This window comes from Arachis ipaensis, chromosome B06 (genome assembly GCF_000816755.2).
Source record: "Arachis ipaensis cultivar K30076 chromosome B06, Araip1.1, whole genome shotgun sequence".
NCBI lineage: Eukaryota > Viridiplantae > Streptophyta > Magnoliopsida > Fabales > Fabaceae > Arachis > Arachis ipaensis.
Window position 1 is genome coordinate 9,979,486 of NC_029790.2, and position 15,885 is coordinate 9,995,370.

Below are 15,885 nucleotides of genomic sequence, written 5' to 3' on the forward strand. Positions count from 1 at the left end.
TTTGAGTCATTTTTACTTTTTAGTGGATAGAAATAGAATAGAAGATCAATCGAACCAACCCATAAATGATGGATTAAATATTTAATAAAAATCTATTTAAGCTCATGGTTTGTTTGGTGAATCAGGAAAAGATTTTTGTTGAGTTATCTTTTTTTAAAAAATCTCATAAAAAAATAAAAGTAATTTTATGTTTAGATATCTTATACAAAAAATCTTTTTATTTATTAATTATGTGCTTGTTTGGACGTCATTATTTTGATAAAAAAAAGATCTTTTTCAATAAAAAAGATCTTTTTTTATTTTTTAGCGTATTTGGCAAATTTCTAGTAGTAAAAATAAAAGCACTAGAAAAATAAAAAAAAATATCTTTTTTGAGAAGCTGTAATTTACATCTTTTTATAAAAGATATTTTTCTCTTAAAAAAAAAAGATATTTTTTATCTAATAAATAAACAAAAAAGTACTTTTATATCGTTATACCCAAACATAATTAATAGATAAAAAGATCTTTTTACATGGGATACCCAAACATAAAATTATTTTTACTTTTCCATAAGATCTTTTAAAAAAAAGATAATTAAAAAAAAATCTTTTCTTAAAAATTCACCCAAACAAGCTCTATGTTTGGGTATAATAATATAAAAATATTTTTTTGTTTATTTATTATATGAAAAATATCTTTTTTTTAAGAAAAAAAGATTTTTTAAAAAAATATATAAATTACAATTTCTCAAAAAAATATATTATTTTTAATTTTTTTAGTGTTTTTATTTTTATTACTAAAAATTGGTCAAACACGCTAAAAAAAAAATTAATAAAAAATATCTTTTTTTTTATCAAGTGCCATACAAATAGTAAGTTGGGTTTGGGTCTACTGTGGCGGTGGCAATTCCCCAATACAGAGCGTTGCGTTTTGGTACCAAGTACCAACCACAGAACAAGAAGGTCCTTCTCGGAATTTTCAATTTCTCTGTTCCTTTCCTCGTCAAAATTTTCTTCGCCCCCACGCCTATCTCTGAATTAAAATATTCCAACCAAGAACATAAAGCTTCCCCTTCAATTTCAAACCCTAGAAAAAACGCACCTAACCTTGCTTTGTGATCAAGCAGATTTAGGGTTTCTATCTTTCTTCGCGATGGAGGATTGTTGTGCCGTTTGCGCCGAGCCCTTGGAATGGGTTGCTTATGGACCTTGCATGCACCGCGATGTCTGCTCCACGTGCGTCTCTCGCCTCCGATTCATATGCCACGATCGCCGTTGCTGCATCTGCAAGACCGAATGCGACACCGTATTCGTTACCAAGGTATACATAAAATTAGTATTGCCACTCCTCCATGAACTGGATGAATCTTGAATTTTCCGTCTGTTGCCGTATTATCGTATTGCTTCTTTTTCGTTCGTCTCTGTTCACTGAATTAAGATCTTAATTGCGCCACATTGGCATGTTTTGGTTGCAATTCAAATGCTAGTCAAGTCTCTAAGTTCCAAGTACATTGTCTACTATGATCACTGCCACTTCCGTTGTTGCTGTCATGACTTGTTCTCAGCTAATTTTTGTTAATGAGCATCTGATGAGAAATTCAAACATGGCATTATTGTTTTATGGATTTCTGCCGTTGAACTAATGTAGTAAAATTTTAAGTAATATTTGCTGTTACTGTTCGGAAGAGATAGATTGACACTGCCGTTTTTTATTGGAAATTATGTACTTCAAATATGGGGATTGATTTGTTAATTCCATGCTCTTTTAAGTGTTGTTACCTTTTGAGTTTGACGATGTTGTTGATACTCATTTTTACTGCATTCTTCCAGGCTCTAGGAGACTATACACGGACGATTAATGATTTTTCATCCTTACCCTCCGACCCAAGGGAGGGTAAGGTTGGATCATATTGGTACCATGAGGATACAAATGCATATTTCGATGATATGGACCATTACAGGATGATCAAGGCTATGTGCAGGCTCTCCTGCAGTGTATGTGACAGGATGGAGGAGCAACCACATGATGCCTCAAAGCGCCGGCAGAGGTTTAGGAATATAGAGCAGCTGAAGGGTCACTTATTCCACCGTCATAAGTTGCTTATGTGTAGCTTATGTTTGGAGGGGAGGAAGGTGAACTATAAAATACTATTGGGTTCATATAAATGTTTGTAAACGTGAACATGTGTAGTCTGATGGAAGAATTTGTAATCTGTTTTCATATTGAAGTTTTTGACCATCATGTCTATGGCATAGGTATTTATATGCGAGCAAAAGCTTTATACCAGAGCACAATTGAATCAGCATATAAGCACAGGTGATTCAGAAGTGGATGGAAGTGAGAGTGAGAGAGGTGGTTTTATGGGGCATCCTATGTGTGAGTTCTGTAGAACCCCATTTTATGGGGATAATGAATTATACACACACATGTCTACAGAACATTATACTTGTCATATATGCCAAAGGTAGGAAACTAGGAACTATGCCATTCAAGTGGGGAATATCCCTGCCTTTATATTGGTCTGAATGGATTGAAATATAAGTTTCATGCAATTTGTATGTTCAATGCAGGCAGCATCCAGGACAATATGAATACTATAAGAATTATGATGACCTGGAGGTAAGATATTTGTTATTTTTTTGTTTTATGTTCTTTCTAATTAAGGTGACTTGACAATATTTTTTTTGTTGCTTCAATCTTAAGAATTTGTATGATCAAATGTCTGCTGGTGCAGATCCATTTCCGTAATGAGCACTTCTTATGTGAAGATGAAGCTTGCCTTGCTAAGAAGTTTATTGTGTTTCAATCTGAAGCAGAAATGAAGGTGATTCCTATGACAAATAGATCTTTTTTCTGTTTTTTATCCCAAGGTTTTATTTAGGGTGGTTGGCTCTGCTATTTCTATCTAACATTGTAAATAAAATTATAAGTTGCTTTACTGTTGTGAGATTATTTCTCATTGTTAAATCTCTGTTTCTTTGTTTTTGGCTTAGAGGCATAATGCTATTGAACATGGAGGGCGAATGTCACGGTCAAAGCGTAATGCTGCTCTTCAGGCATGTACAGTGACAATCGATTCTGTTTGTTGTTGTTTCTCAATGGCAATCTGGCGTTGCTACGGCAAATAGTATATTCCTTTCTTTGTTACTCCTCTAAGCTAGCTTTTTGTTCTTCCCCTGCAGATACCGACCAGCTTTCGGTATAAGCGTAATGATCAAGACCAACGCCGTGGAAGAGGCCGCTCCTTTCGTCGTGATTTTTCTGAAAATCAACTTTCTATGGCCATTGAAGCCAGCCTGCAGATGGCTAATGCAGCGGAAACATTTCATGATCCATCATCTTCAAGTAGTGGGCAAGTTGCAGTTGATGATGGTAATGCTGATGTTGATTCTATTATTCAGCCATTTGAATCAGTAGCTACATCGGGATCTGAAGCATCTGCACGATACCTCCAAGCCTTAGGACCTAACTCGAGGAATGCAGCACTAGCAGATTCATCATTCCCTCCACTCCCACTAGCTTCCAGCAATGACCAGCAAAGGTCCAAACAGGAGTTGGAAGGTTCATCCAGTAATACCATGGCAGCACGCTTGCGTCGGCATGGGAACAGAAATGTTTCTGTAATTAATGCTGGTAATGCTTGGCCTGCACCAGGTCGTAATTCTACCCAAGCTAGACTGCAATCAAATGCTGCTCCTGGAGTGCCACGTAATTCTGGTCAGATGAAGACAGCAAATAACATTGGACCTTCACCCTCAACTTATGCTAGTTCTATTCAACCTACACCCAGAACTGCCCTTGCACAATCATCTGTTGGTTCTTCGCGGGATACACGTGATAACGGAAGAATGGTTCACTCTGCATCTGCTCCAAATCTCATTGAGAGCAACCCCATTGAAGCTTCAATTTCCGAGTTTCCTCCTGTTTCTGCTTCACTAGTGAGCAAGTTATCTGCAAGCACTCAGACTCCGTTGAATGTGGAAAATGTTCAGTCTGCTAACAAGTCATTGGTTGAAAAGATTCGTGGAGCTCTTGATTTTGATGAAGATAGATACACTTTGTTTAAAGACATATCTGGTCAATATCGTCAAGGCACACTTGATACGGAGACATATCTGGACTGTGTGCAGCAGTTTGGTTTGTCTCATCTTGTACCCGAAATGGCTAATTTATTGCCTGATCCTCAGAAGAAGGAAGAGCTCATTTTGTCGTACAACAGTAGTTTGCAAAGGAATGCTTTTCCAGAAAATGGATGGGTCCATGGTGGTTCTGGCATACCGTCTAAAGGTAGTAATGCTTCCAAGAAGGGTAAAGGTAAGTCTGTAGATGGTAGTGGTAGTAACTCCACAAATAGATTAGCAGATAGCTTCTTAAGCACAGTACATCAACTACAGTCAAGCTATAAATCTTCAGAAGAGAATTTGGAGGTGCTATCAAGGGGTGATTATCGAACTAACAAGGGCAAGTCAAAAATCAATCAGCAGATTGATACCAATTCGGGAAATCAACCTTTGAGAATCAGTGGGCAGACAGAGGCATCGGGTGGAATTTTATCAAATCAGAAAAAGGAGGATGCTGGTGTTGGCAGTAAACAACGTAAAAAAACTTCCAAATTTCTTAGAGTGCGACTTGGCGATGGTTCTGCTTCAGCCCTTCTTGATTTTGATAACTCTCAGACTGAGCCAGATCCTGGAACAGACCCTTTGCCAGGTAACAAGAATGACTCCGGAGGTCTGCCTGTGCGAGGTGTTTGGCGAAAGGGGGGAGGCCAGAGGCTCTTCAACTGAATACTCGTCTGTTTCTCCAAGGCCTTATAATGTGAAGTATCTCCAAGCATAAAACTGGAATAAACAGAGACTCCAGTTTTAGTTTCAGGAGTGATGATTTCAATGGTCCAATTTGAGTGGGATTCCCAAGTATAGCACGCTGGGATATGACTCTTGTTTTTGTTGAAGGTTTAATACCATTGCCTTAATGGGTGAGCCCTTTTTGTTTGGTTTGGCCGTTTAGGGTATACATTTTGATCGAAATGGGGGAATGGCGAGTGCCCTCTATACTTGGGTATGTAAGTGGGGTGCCGTTTTTTTTTTTGGTGTGGCAATTTGCAGCAGCCTCCTCTTATCTTCTGCCATCGAATTGTCATCTACAGTTCTGTACACTCTGTAGAACTAGTAGATAAATGCCTGGATTTTTTGAGTAGTTAAGAACGGTGAATATATTGTTGGAACCAAAATTACGAGATGATGATACTTCTATGTTTGGATTTTTGTTCAGAGAAATTCTTATCTTCTCCATAGAGTAAATATTTTCCTTTCTCTACATCATTCACCTATTAATTTTTATCTCTCTTGTTTGTTTTCACTTTTTTGTTTGAAAGTTTTAATGGATGAGATCACTTATTTATAACATTGTAATTTAAGAAATAGAATTATTTGAGGACTTAATCTTTTCATATTAGAGTAATGTTCAGATTACAAATTGTTAGAACTTAGAACACTAATTATGCAAATTTACCCAGGCTTTTTTACTGAAATGCGCATGAAAAATCTTTAATTCCCATTATATGTACAAGTCAAGCATGGTGAACACGAAATGGTGCATTGAGTGCATATCTTCTGTAGCAGGCAGGCACGAGATGGGAGACCTCACCTATGACACACACGAAATAGTGGAATACATATATGAAGGCAGGCACGAGATGGGAGACCTCGCCTATGACACACACGAAATAGTGGAATACATATATGAAGCACACGCACACGAAATGGACCCATAATCTCTCCCATAATCTCTTATGTTGCTTTCTTGGATCTTCTTGGTTATAACTTTTTCCATTTATTAAATTAATTATGTATTACTTTTATTTTTTTCTTTATAAAATTGCAAGAAAAAATGACTCATAATTAACCATGCCAAAAATTCTTCCATTTTTATGATAATTATAAGAAAAGTGGTTATAACTTTTTTTAACAATTTGTGATAGTATGAAAGATGTTTATTTATACTGGATTAAGGCACTCAAAGAAAGATTAAGAGTAAATGGAGTATATATTTTTTTGCATTCATATGGTTTACATAAAAAAATTAAGAATGAAGCGATTTTTAAGGTAAAAAAAAAAGGTATACTTTAGAAGGGATGAAGAGAAAAAAAAATAGTCTTAACTTATATGATTTAGTACTCACTACGTACTCTGTGATATACTGTACTGTACTCTGACTTGCAATTCGGACTCAACTTTTAACAAACATAAATAGAAAATAAATAGAAAATTCATTATATGCATACATTATAAATAAAAAATTTAATTTATTATTAAATAATAATTTATTAAATAATAATTTATTATTAAATAATAAATTAAATAATATTATTAAAATGGTTGTTGACAAACTTGAAATGGTTTTTATCACTGCCGTGCCCTCAATTCGTGTCTGTTGTCCCTGATTTGGTCTGTCCATTTTGCTGCTGACAAACTTAAAATGGTTTTTCCATTTCGTGTCTGCCCTAAGTGAAATGGTCCTCCCATTTCGTGGCCACCATGTCAGAAATGGTGTGAAAACCCATTTCGTGCCTGCCATACTAGAATTGGCACGGCGCATTTTGAGAAATGTTTTCATATATGCGCATTTTAGGAATTAAAAAATTTTCCATGCGCATTTCAGTAAAAAAACCAATTTATCCAAATCTATAAATTTTGGATCATAACTATTGTGTCTTTAGATTTTGTTATTTCAAATGTTGGCTCTTTAAATTTGAGTTATTACCCAGAGTAACATGATTTTCCCTGCATCTACAACATTACAAATTATATCAGATAAAAGATAGTTTTTACTTGCAAATGTATATCCTAAATCCATTCTAGTATTTACTATTATATATAAAATGAAAATTAACTTACATAGTATAACATGCAAGGAGAAATTTGGGGTCGCAGAATTAAACTGAAAAAATAGAAGAAACAAATATAACATTGCAACTGATTTGTGAGAACAAAATCTATTTGAAGGGTCATTATAAGAATATGAGAAATTTATGGGATTAAAATATTTAAAAAAAAATATTATTCATATACCAAACAATTTTGACATTTGTATAAAAATATAGTTAGGAGGGAAAAATGGTCCAAACTTGTAAAACCCTGAATTCTTCAATTCACTCGCTCTTAAAACCCTTTCTAAGCCCCTGAGCAATAAAAGAAATAAGAAAACTTACTACGCTTAAAGCTTGGTTCTGAAACTCATCAATGGTGGAAGAGGAGCATCAGAACTTGAGCAAATGGCGCTTGGAGCGTGGCCCTTACCTCGGAGACATTTCGGCTCTGTGTTTACTTCGCATCCCCAATCACTCTCTTCCTCTTCTTCTAGCTGGTTTAGGATCTGAGATTCTTCTCTACGACTTAGAACTCGCAAAGATTCTGAGATCCTTCTCTGTCTTCCAAGGCATCCGCGTCCATGGCATCGCCACCTCTCAAGACACTCTTCCCTCTGTAGTTGCCGTGTTTGGCGAAACGAGGCTCAAGCTTTTCAGCTTCTCATACGACGCCGTTTCTGAGTCCCCGCAGCTGAACCTGATTCAGTTGTTGCCCAAGTTTCCTCACTGGGTTTTGGATGTTTGCTTTCTCACGGTACTCTCCACCACATTTCTAGCATTTCGTTAATGTCTTCGTAGTTATTTCTGTTATTCTTACTTATCTTCCTTTCTTGCTTGCTTGCCTCTTTGTAATTGGGTAGTAGGGTTGTTTAGCTCATTCCAATGTGGGAAGCCATTTTCTTGCTGTAGGATCTAGCGACAATTCAGTTCACGTTTGGGACATCTCCAACTCTTGTACGGTTCTCAAGGTTCAATCTTCAGGTTGGTTTGTTTACTACTACGACATGGCTTTGATTCCTTTCTTTATTGACTTTGGTTTTTAGCTAATGAGATTATATCTGTAATTGGATCATAGTGCGGTGCCTTTTGTACTCGATGCGACTATGGGGTCACAATCTTCAAGCTCTCCGTGTTGCATCTGGCACAATATTTAATGAGGTAAGGATCAGGGATTGATTCATGTTGAACATTCATGATCGCAAAATCTCGCATAAAGCATGCTACTATCCTGATGAAAATTTCTTTTGGCATGTTGCTTAATGTTTTTGGATTTTTATTTTATTTTAACTACTCTAAAATGTTTGGTTCGGGAAGATTATTGTTTGGAAAGTGGCCCCTCAGCTTGATAAGTGTTCATCAAGCTTCAGAGAAGACAATGATCGTCAGAGCATTTCATTATGCAATTGCTGTATGTTCAAAGATCAACTTTATGGGGCTGTTCATGTATGTAAACTTATTGGACATGAAGGTTCAATCTTCCGAATAGCATGGTCGTCTTGTGGCTCTAAACTGGTATCTGTCTCTGATGACCGTAGGTGAGTTTGTCTCTTTAAGTCCTATTGTGGGACGTTTTTATGTTTATTCTTTGAAAACAATGCACTTCATGATTAGTCTATCTGTTCTTTAATGTAGTGCACGTGTCTGGGCTGTTCCTATTGAAGTGGAAGATTTTACGCGGCATGATCCCACTGCCCTTGTCTTATTCGGACATAATGCTCGAGTTTGGGATTGTTGTATTGCTGATCACGTAAACTAATCATTGTTGTTCAGTTTTCAATCTTTCTCAAGCTACATAGGCAAAGCAAATTAATGCAATGGTCCTTTTTTTGTATGGGTTTGTGCAGTTGATTGTCACTGCCAGTGAGGATTGTACGTGTCGTCTATGGGGAGTTGATGGTGAACAACTGCAAGTCATTAAGGAGCACATGTAAGTTAAAACACCAATCCTTGATCTTTGTAAGTTAAATTTCTAATTGTTGCCTTTTGGGTTTTGTGTGGCTCTAAACAAACAGCCATTGAAGATAATTGATTATCTTAACTCCTGAATTCTGTGAACTGTAGTATTTCCATAACCCTTAGTGGTTATACCCTGCAATATTAGCATGCAACCGCTTCACAAAAAATTATACATGAGCGCTACACTACTACTTAGGTTGCCTTATCTATTTGGTTTTTATGAAACCAAATTTTTCCTTCCTTTCATGCATGCCTTTCAAATTCTTATGTTATTATTTAATGAAGATAGGGCAATAATGGAGTGTGTGAATTCTTTGTTATGTAGAGGGAGGGGTATATGGAGATGTATGTATGACCCAAATTCGGCACTTCTCATAACTGCTGGGTTTGACTCAGCTATCAGAGTGCATCAGCCTCATGCTTCTGTATCCAGGGGCTTGGCAGCAGCACCAGGCCCTCCTGACAGGGCAGAGACATTTTCCATTTGCATCCCTAATGTGTTGGATCGTATTGGACTCATGGACAGGTAGGGTTGTTAAATGTGATGCTCACCTTAGATACCTACTTCAGAATTGTCAACTCAATTTGGGACACCTTTGTTACCAATTTTAGTATTGTTTAACTTTTCCTATCTTGTTTGTTGCAGCAAGAGTGAATATGTACGTTGTTTACATCTTGCCTCTCAGGACAGTCTTTATGTTGCCACAAATCATGGTTTTCTTTACCATGCTAAATTCATTGGTGCAAGAGGTGCTCAGTGGAAGCAACTTGTTCAGGTCAGCAATGGGGCTCAAATTATCTGTATGGATTTATTGTCTAAGGACTCAATTGAACTTGACTGCGGTGCTGACAATTGGGTTGCTATTGGAGATGGTAAAGGAAATATGACAGTTATTGGAGTTACTGATAATGGTTGTACTCCTACAGTGAGACTAAACTTCACCTGGTCAGCTGACATGGAGAGACGGCTCTTGGGTACCTATTGGTGCAAATCTCTGGGATGCAGGTAATGACCTGTATCTTTAAACAATACTGTGTAAACTACTGACAAGATTAGGAGCCAGTGCAGAGATACATGAATCTAGTTAATGAGGTGTTAACCATTGCTTCTTTGGTCACTCCTTGACAAGTATCCTGGCCTTGCAATTTATTAGGAATAACCTATATTAAGAAACTTCAATGAGGGAATAGAAATTTACTTTTTGATAAGTTAACTTGCATGACTTCATTAATTTCTTTGGTTCACACTTAACAGGCCCTGGTATCATATGTGTTAAGCTACATAGTCATCCCATGGTTTCATCTTACCATGCATATTGTGTAGTGCAATTAGATTGGAGATCCTGATAACATTATAATATTCTTAGTTTACCCCTTCTGGTTTTGCATATACTTGTGCATAAATACTTATATTGTTTGTGTTCCTATTCCTTTCACTGTGTTTCAAATTCAAGTTAATAAAAGGATTATCTTTACATGATGATACAAAAATTTGTAGGTATGTCTTCACAGCTGATCCTAGAGGAACATTGAAACTATGGAGGTTGCCTGATCCCCCACAATCTAGCCTCACAGGCTCCATGAAGAGTAATAGTGCGTCACATATAGCAGATTTCATATCAAATTTTGGAATGCGGATAATGTGTTTGGATGCTTGCGTGGAAGAAGAGGTATGATTATCTGTCTCCTGTCTTCCAGGGGTAACTTGGTGGAGTTTGAAGTGTTCAGCATTGCTTCTTCATGTTGTCTGGTAGAATATAAGCTAATTGGTAGAATCTGACATTCTGACTTCGTCTTCATTTGTTTAAGCTTTTAAATAGTGCTTTTATGATATAGCTTTTCCGTCGAACTCTTATAACTTATGAGGAAAGCATTTATTTGGTCTCCCTTTTTCTTATATATATATAATAAGAATGTGACCCTTAATGCATTAAATGAAAATAACAACTTTTGGGTAGAGATGGAGATGGACTTTTAGGTTGCGTTTGGAAGGGAGACAGAGACTAAGAGACTGAGACTGGGAGACAGAGACTAAATTAAGTTTCTGTATTGTGTTTGATGTAAAATATATTAGACTGAGTTATGTCTTAGTATCATGTTTACTTTAAGATAAATATGGAGATTGAATGATAGATTTGAAATTTGAAAAGTTAAATGAGAGTATTTTTTAGAAGAAATGTTATTAAAGTTTCATTCTCCGTTCCCAAAAATTTCAGTTTCCTGTGTTCCCCACTTTCTGGAGATACTGAAGGGACTGAAATTGTGTCTCGGGACTGAAAGTTTATTTCCAGTCTCTGACCACCAAACACAATACTGAGTCCCAGGATCTGAAAACAAATGTACCTTATATGACATTTTCAAAATTTCAAGAACCATAAGGAATTGGGACATCGTCGGATATTTTTCATTTTCACTGAGATGTTACCAAATTTAAAAATAGAAAATTCATCTGGAATCTGAATATCAAATTTTATGCAGATCCTAGTGTGTGGAGATGTACGTGGTAATATGGTTGTGTTCCCCTTGCCAAAGAATCTGGTGCTTGGCACAGCATTAGTACAAGAAGGGAAGATAACTCCGGTAAATCATTTCAAAGGGATTCATGGTATATCAAGTGTGTCTAGTGTTTCTGTGACTAAGCTTGGTCACAATCAGCTTGAGATAAGCTCAGTAAGTTTGATTATTCAGGTTCCTATTGAAGAGTATTGTTAATATGCAGACCAAACACAACTGCAAATATTGACTAGCCATAATTTGAATACAATTTCTGATTTTTATTCATGTTCAGACCGGAGCAGACGGATGTATATGCTATCTAGAATATGATAGAGATATGCGTACTTTGCAATTCATGGGGTTGAAACAGGTGAAAGAGTTGAGTTTGATTGAAAATGTTTCTGTGAATAACAACTCTGTTGGTACATTATCTGGCGGTTATGCAGCTGGTTTTGCATCAGTTGATTTCATAGTGTGGAACTTAGTTAACGAGAGTAAGGTACTTTGACTATCTTTTTCCTCTAGTCTGGTCAATTAATATTTGCTTTTGTTTCTCTGTTTCGCATGACATTACTTCTTGCTCTAGCTGTTATGATCAACTGCATACATTGTCTGCAGGTGGTGAAAATTCCATGCGGTGGATGGCGCCGTCCTCACTCCTACTATCTAGGTGATATACCGGAGAAGGAAAATTGCTTTGCCTTTGTCAAGGTTTTCTTGATGCTTTGAACTCTTAATTATTGAGAAACACAACTAAACAACTTACGTATCTTTAAACATTTTTGTGTCTTAAAGCACCTGAATATGGCCATCAGATCTTTCTTTAAACATATCAGTCAACGATGACAATTATTACAGGATGAAATGATACATATCCATAGACACTGGACTCATGATAAAGATGAGAAGATATATCCTCAGAGGTTACATTTGCAATTTCATGGGAGAGAGATACATTCCTTGTGCTTTATCTCTGAAGATATACTCCCTGGAGATTCTTATAAGCATACCTTATTTTCTAAATTAAGTTGGATTGCAACTGGATGTGAAGATGGAACTGTGAGATTGACTTTGTAAGTACTGTCTGCTGTCTGGTTGAGCTGGATTGAATACCTTATTAAACACCTAATGTGTCTATTTGATTTAGGTACTCTCCAGATATTGAAAATTGGTCCATGTCAAAACTGCTTGGTGAACATGTCGGAGGATCAGCTGTAAGATCAATTAGTTGTGTGTCAAAACTGCATACCTTTTCACCAAGTACTACTGATGTACCTGGTGGAAATGGTGAACTGAATGCTGCTGAGAGTGAAGATAATCTAACCTTACTCATATCTGTGGGTGCAAAGCGTGTGGTAACTTCTTGGCTACTGAAATATCAGAAGCAGAGTGACAAAAATGACCTTTTAATTGATCATCAGTATAATTCAAAAGGAGTTGATGATCAATTTTTGTCAAGCTTGCCCTCATCAATGACATTTCAGTGGCTTTCTACTGATATGCCAGCAAGATATTCGATTACCCAGAAATATCCAGAAAATGCTCTCAAGAATGTAGTAAGTGCTGCTGAACAAGTTTCTAATACAGAGGTTGATGGTAGACCTGGATCTCTGTTGGATGAAAGGGGAATGATGAACTCAATCAAAGATAAACATGAGGATGACTGGAGATATCTTGCTGTTACTGCTTTTCTTGTTAAATGTGTGGGTTCCAGGTAGAAGAAACACCAATTTGATACTTGATTCTATTTCAGCTGAACTCTGAACATAATTTCATGGGGAAAAAAAATCTCAAACTTACTTCCATGTTGTATACTTTTCAGGACATCTGTTTGTTTTGTTGTTGTTGCCTGTTCAGATGCTACACTTGTGTTACGGGCTTTAGTTTTGCCCTTCCGCCTATGGTATATACAGTTGCTCCTACCTAACTCTTATCATAATGTTGTTCCATGCTTTTTAATCATTTGTTATGTTTTAACATGGCTCCCTTTCCGTTGGCAGGTTTGATGTTGCTTTGTTAGTTCCTTTACTATCCCCAGTTTTGTCATTGCAGCATATCATTTTCCCCATATCTAGGCCTTTTAAAGGTGAGTATTTTCTTGATGTGAGGCTGGAAAATGTTCTGTACCACCTGTTTCATTTCTTTTATTGTGAATCTGGAAGTTTGTTTATTACAATACTCTTTATTAGTTTGTCTTTTATAAATATTTAGGCAGTTGTTTTGTAATTAGGTATTATTTTGTGGCATGTTTAGTGTGTGACAATGCCAAACTAGAATTAAGAAGATTATGGCATTCCTATCTCACATTTCACTCTGCACACTAGAATAATTTTAGATGTCCTTGTACAACTTTTTGTCAAATATCTAATTTCCTGGTTTAATTTTGCTTGCGTTGTGTCTTTACTTTCTTCTGCAGAAAACACTCAATTTGGAAATGCTTATATTGCAATCAGTGGATCTACTGATGGGAGTATTGCTTTTTGGGACCTGACTGATAGCGTTGAAGCTTTTATGCAGAGGATTTCTGTTTGTAATGTAGAGAATTTCTTTGATGGTCAGAAACGCCCACAATCAGGGAGAGGAAGTCAGGGTGGTAGATGGTGGAGATCATTGAGCAGTGGTTTGTCAAAGAAAAGGCAGCACAGTGATCAGGTAACCTCAAAAGCCAAAGATGAAACCAAGAGCATCTGTCATGCTGACACTGTTAGTGGTGACTCTTCAATAACAAATGGATCTGAAGACAGCAAAATGGGTTGTTCCCAAACCACGCAAACAGCTTCCCCTAAGTCGGAGATTAAAACTGATAATTCCGTGGCGGAAATATGTGAAATACAGCCTCTACGCCTTTTGCAAAATATTCACCAATCTGGAGTCAATTGTCTCCATGTTTCAGAGATAAAAGGTGGCCAAAACAACAATAGTTGCAATGTATATAGTATAGTTAGTGGTGGTGATGATCAGGCACTTCATCATCTTACCGTTGAACTATCACTTAAGTCAACAAATTCAGATAATGGGGTTGTGACTACAGAAATAAGACATTGGACCTCTGGACCTGAATATGAGGACATAACTTTTCAAAGTTGGAGCAAGAATTATGGAATCAGGTTCTTAAATTATGTGAAAATTCCTTCGGCCCACAGCTCTTCAGTCAAAGGTTAGATACCATTTAATTATTCATCTTAAAACAAAACTCCTCTTAAGTGAGGTTGCTTCGCTAGGTAGCAAGGATGTATCCATCCATGGACCCCAATTTAATTTAGAAAGCATTCTTATTTTGACCTACCTAATTTAAAGGTGAATCTATCCTTCAGAGATAAATAATTAAATATACTTCAAAAGGAGCTTTTTCATTCTCGTCAGTATGAATATGCAATTTTACTTTCTTTGAAGAAAAGTTGGCATGTTAGGTGATATTTGTTAGACTAGTGCTTCCTTGGTGTTTTTTTTTTCCCTAGAAAATTTTCATTTACTTCCTCTTGCATTTTCTCTCACCCTAAATCTTAAATCTATGATTCCTTTTATAGATATTCATGCTTACAAGAATACTCTTTCGTTTGAAATGATTTTCCAAGAGATTAGCATTTGCTTTTAATTGACTAGATAATAAAATGTTTATGACCTCTGCAAAACCATACCCCTTGTAAAGCTGATAAGTGATAACCATGAAATGCTTATGGAAATTCTGTTTTCAAGAAGTTTAATCATCGGTAGCATTTGTTTTGTGAAGGTGTGTGGACGGATGGGTCTTGGGTGTTTTCAACCGGACTTGATCAGCGAGTCAGATGCTGGCGACTTCATGACAGTAAGCTCGTCGAGCATGCACATCTAATAGTTAGTGTACCAGAGCCAGAAGCATTATCTGCTAGAGCCTGTGTCAGGTGATTGTTAAATTATCAGAATATGACAGGACAATATTGAGTGATACATCATCTTATTCTTTCACCTGACTCTGGTTTGTGTCGTATGTAGGAACCATTATCAGATTGCTGTTGCTGGCAGAGGGATGCAAATAGTTGACTTTTCAGTATCATAACATTATACTCATGTCCGATGAAGAATGAAGTTTTACATTAGAACAGTTTATGGAGGTAATTTTTCTGCTCCTCGTTAATATCAACCTAGACCTACCAGATATCACTACTATGAGTCAATGGTCCTTAGTTGCTCCATATACTCAAAAAATAATATTTTGATATGAGTAGCTGTTCATTTTATTGGATTGCTGATGCAATGTTTGCATATTGAGTGGACAGAGTTAAAATTCAAGGTTGTTTTGTTGTAATTTTTGGGGTTGGTGGGTCAGTTGAGGAGGGAAATTCAACAAATGTGTGTTATTTATTTATTTAGATGAAAATGTCATGTGTTATATGTTGTCATTTGATTATATCAAATCCTAAGTGATACCGTGTTGATCCCACTATTCTTTTTTAATATATCATGATCATTATCATGGTCATTAATTCATTATTATTAAATATCATCATATAATGAGTCCTCGGTCTGAATAATAAAACAAAAACATAGTGGCAATGCTTTCCATGAGTTGATTACTAATTATAAAAATATTTACGTACACT

At 36.4% G+C, this 15,885-nt stretch overlaps 2 protein-coding genes across 3 annotated transcripts; both read left to right on the forward strand.

Moving 5' to 3' along the window:
- LOC107646033 (E3 ubiquitin-protein ligase HEL2) lies at positions 861–5,276 on the forward strand. Its single transcript, XM_016350218.2, has 7 exons — positions 861–1,302; positions 1,812–2,114; positions 2,238–2,446; positions 2,553–2,601; positions 2,717–2,806; positions 2,976–3,038; positions 3,165–5,276. The coding sequence occupies exons 1-7, from the start codon at positions 1,135–1,137 to the stop codon at positions 4,767–4,769; spliced, it is 2,487 nt and encodes an 828-aa protein (XP_016205704.1). The 5' UTR covers positions 861–1,134; the 3' UTR covers positions 4,770–5,276.
- Positions 7,098–15,762, forward strand: LOC107646032. Of its 2 annotated transcripts, none has more exons than XM_016350217.2 (19): positions 7,098–7,607; positions 7,717–7,834; positions 7,929–8,011; positions 8,168–8,388; positions 8,486–8,600; positions 8,698–8,780; positions 9,135–9,335; positions 9,456–9,815; positions 10,308–10,479; positions 11,288–11,479; positions 11,598–11,804; positions 11,924–12,016; positions 12,164–12,378; positions 12,453–13,019; positions 13,128–13,208; positions 13,306–13,391; positions 13,722–14,462; positions 15,036–15,186; positions 15,278–15,762. In XM_016350217.2, the coding sequence occupies exons 1-19, from the start codon at positions 7,227–7,229 to the stop codon at positions 15,339–15,341; spliced, it is 4,131 nt and encodes a 1,376-aa protein (XP_016205703.1). In that variant the 5' UTR covers positions 7,098–7,226; the 3' UTR covers positions 15,342–15,762. The 2 variants fall into 2 exon arrangements, with proteins under 2 accessions (XP_016205703.1, XP_020959594.1); XM_021103935.1 differs by having other exon boundaries at positions 7,492–7,607; positions 7,714–7,834.

Bases quoted from the DNA above. Each gene is read 5' to 3' on its own strand.
- LOC107646033 (XM_016350218.2), top strand. From the start codon at position 1,135: ATGGAGGATTGTTGTGCCGTTTGCGCCGAGCCCTTGGAATGGGTTGCT. The intron at 2,807-2,975 runs GTGATTCCTATG...TTTTTGGCTTAG, and splicing joins AATCTGAAGCAGAAATGAAG to AGGCATAATGCTATTGAACA. The intron at 3,039-3,164 runs GCATGTACAGTG...CTTCCCCTGCAG, and splicing joins AGCGTAATGCTGCTCTTCAG to ATACCGACCAGCTTTCGGTA.
- LOC107646032 (XM_016350217.2), top strand. From the start codon at position 7,227: ATGGTGGAAGAGGAGCATCAGAACTTGAGCAAATGGCGCTTGGAGCGT. The intron at 9,816-10,307 runs GTAATGACCTGT...AAAAATTTGTAG, and splicing joins TGCAAATCTCTGGGATGCAG to GTATGTCTTCACAGCTGATC. The intron at 14,463-15,035 runs GTTAGATACCAT...TGTTTTGTGAAG, and splicing joins CCACAGCTCTTCAGTCAAAG to GTGTGTGGACGGATGGGTCT.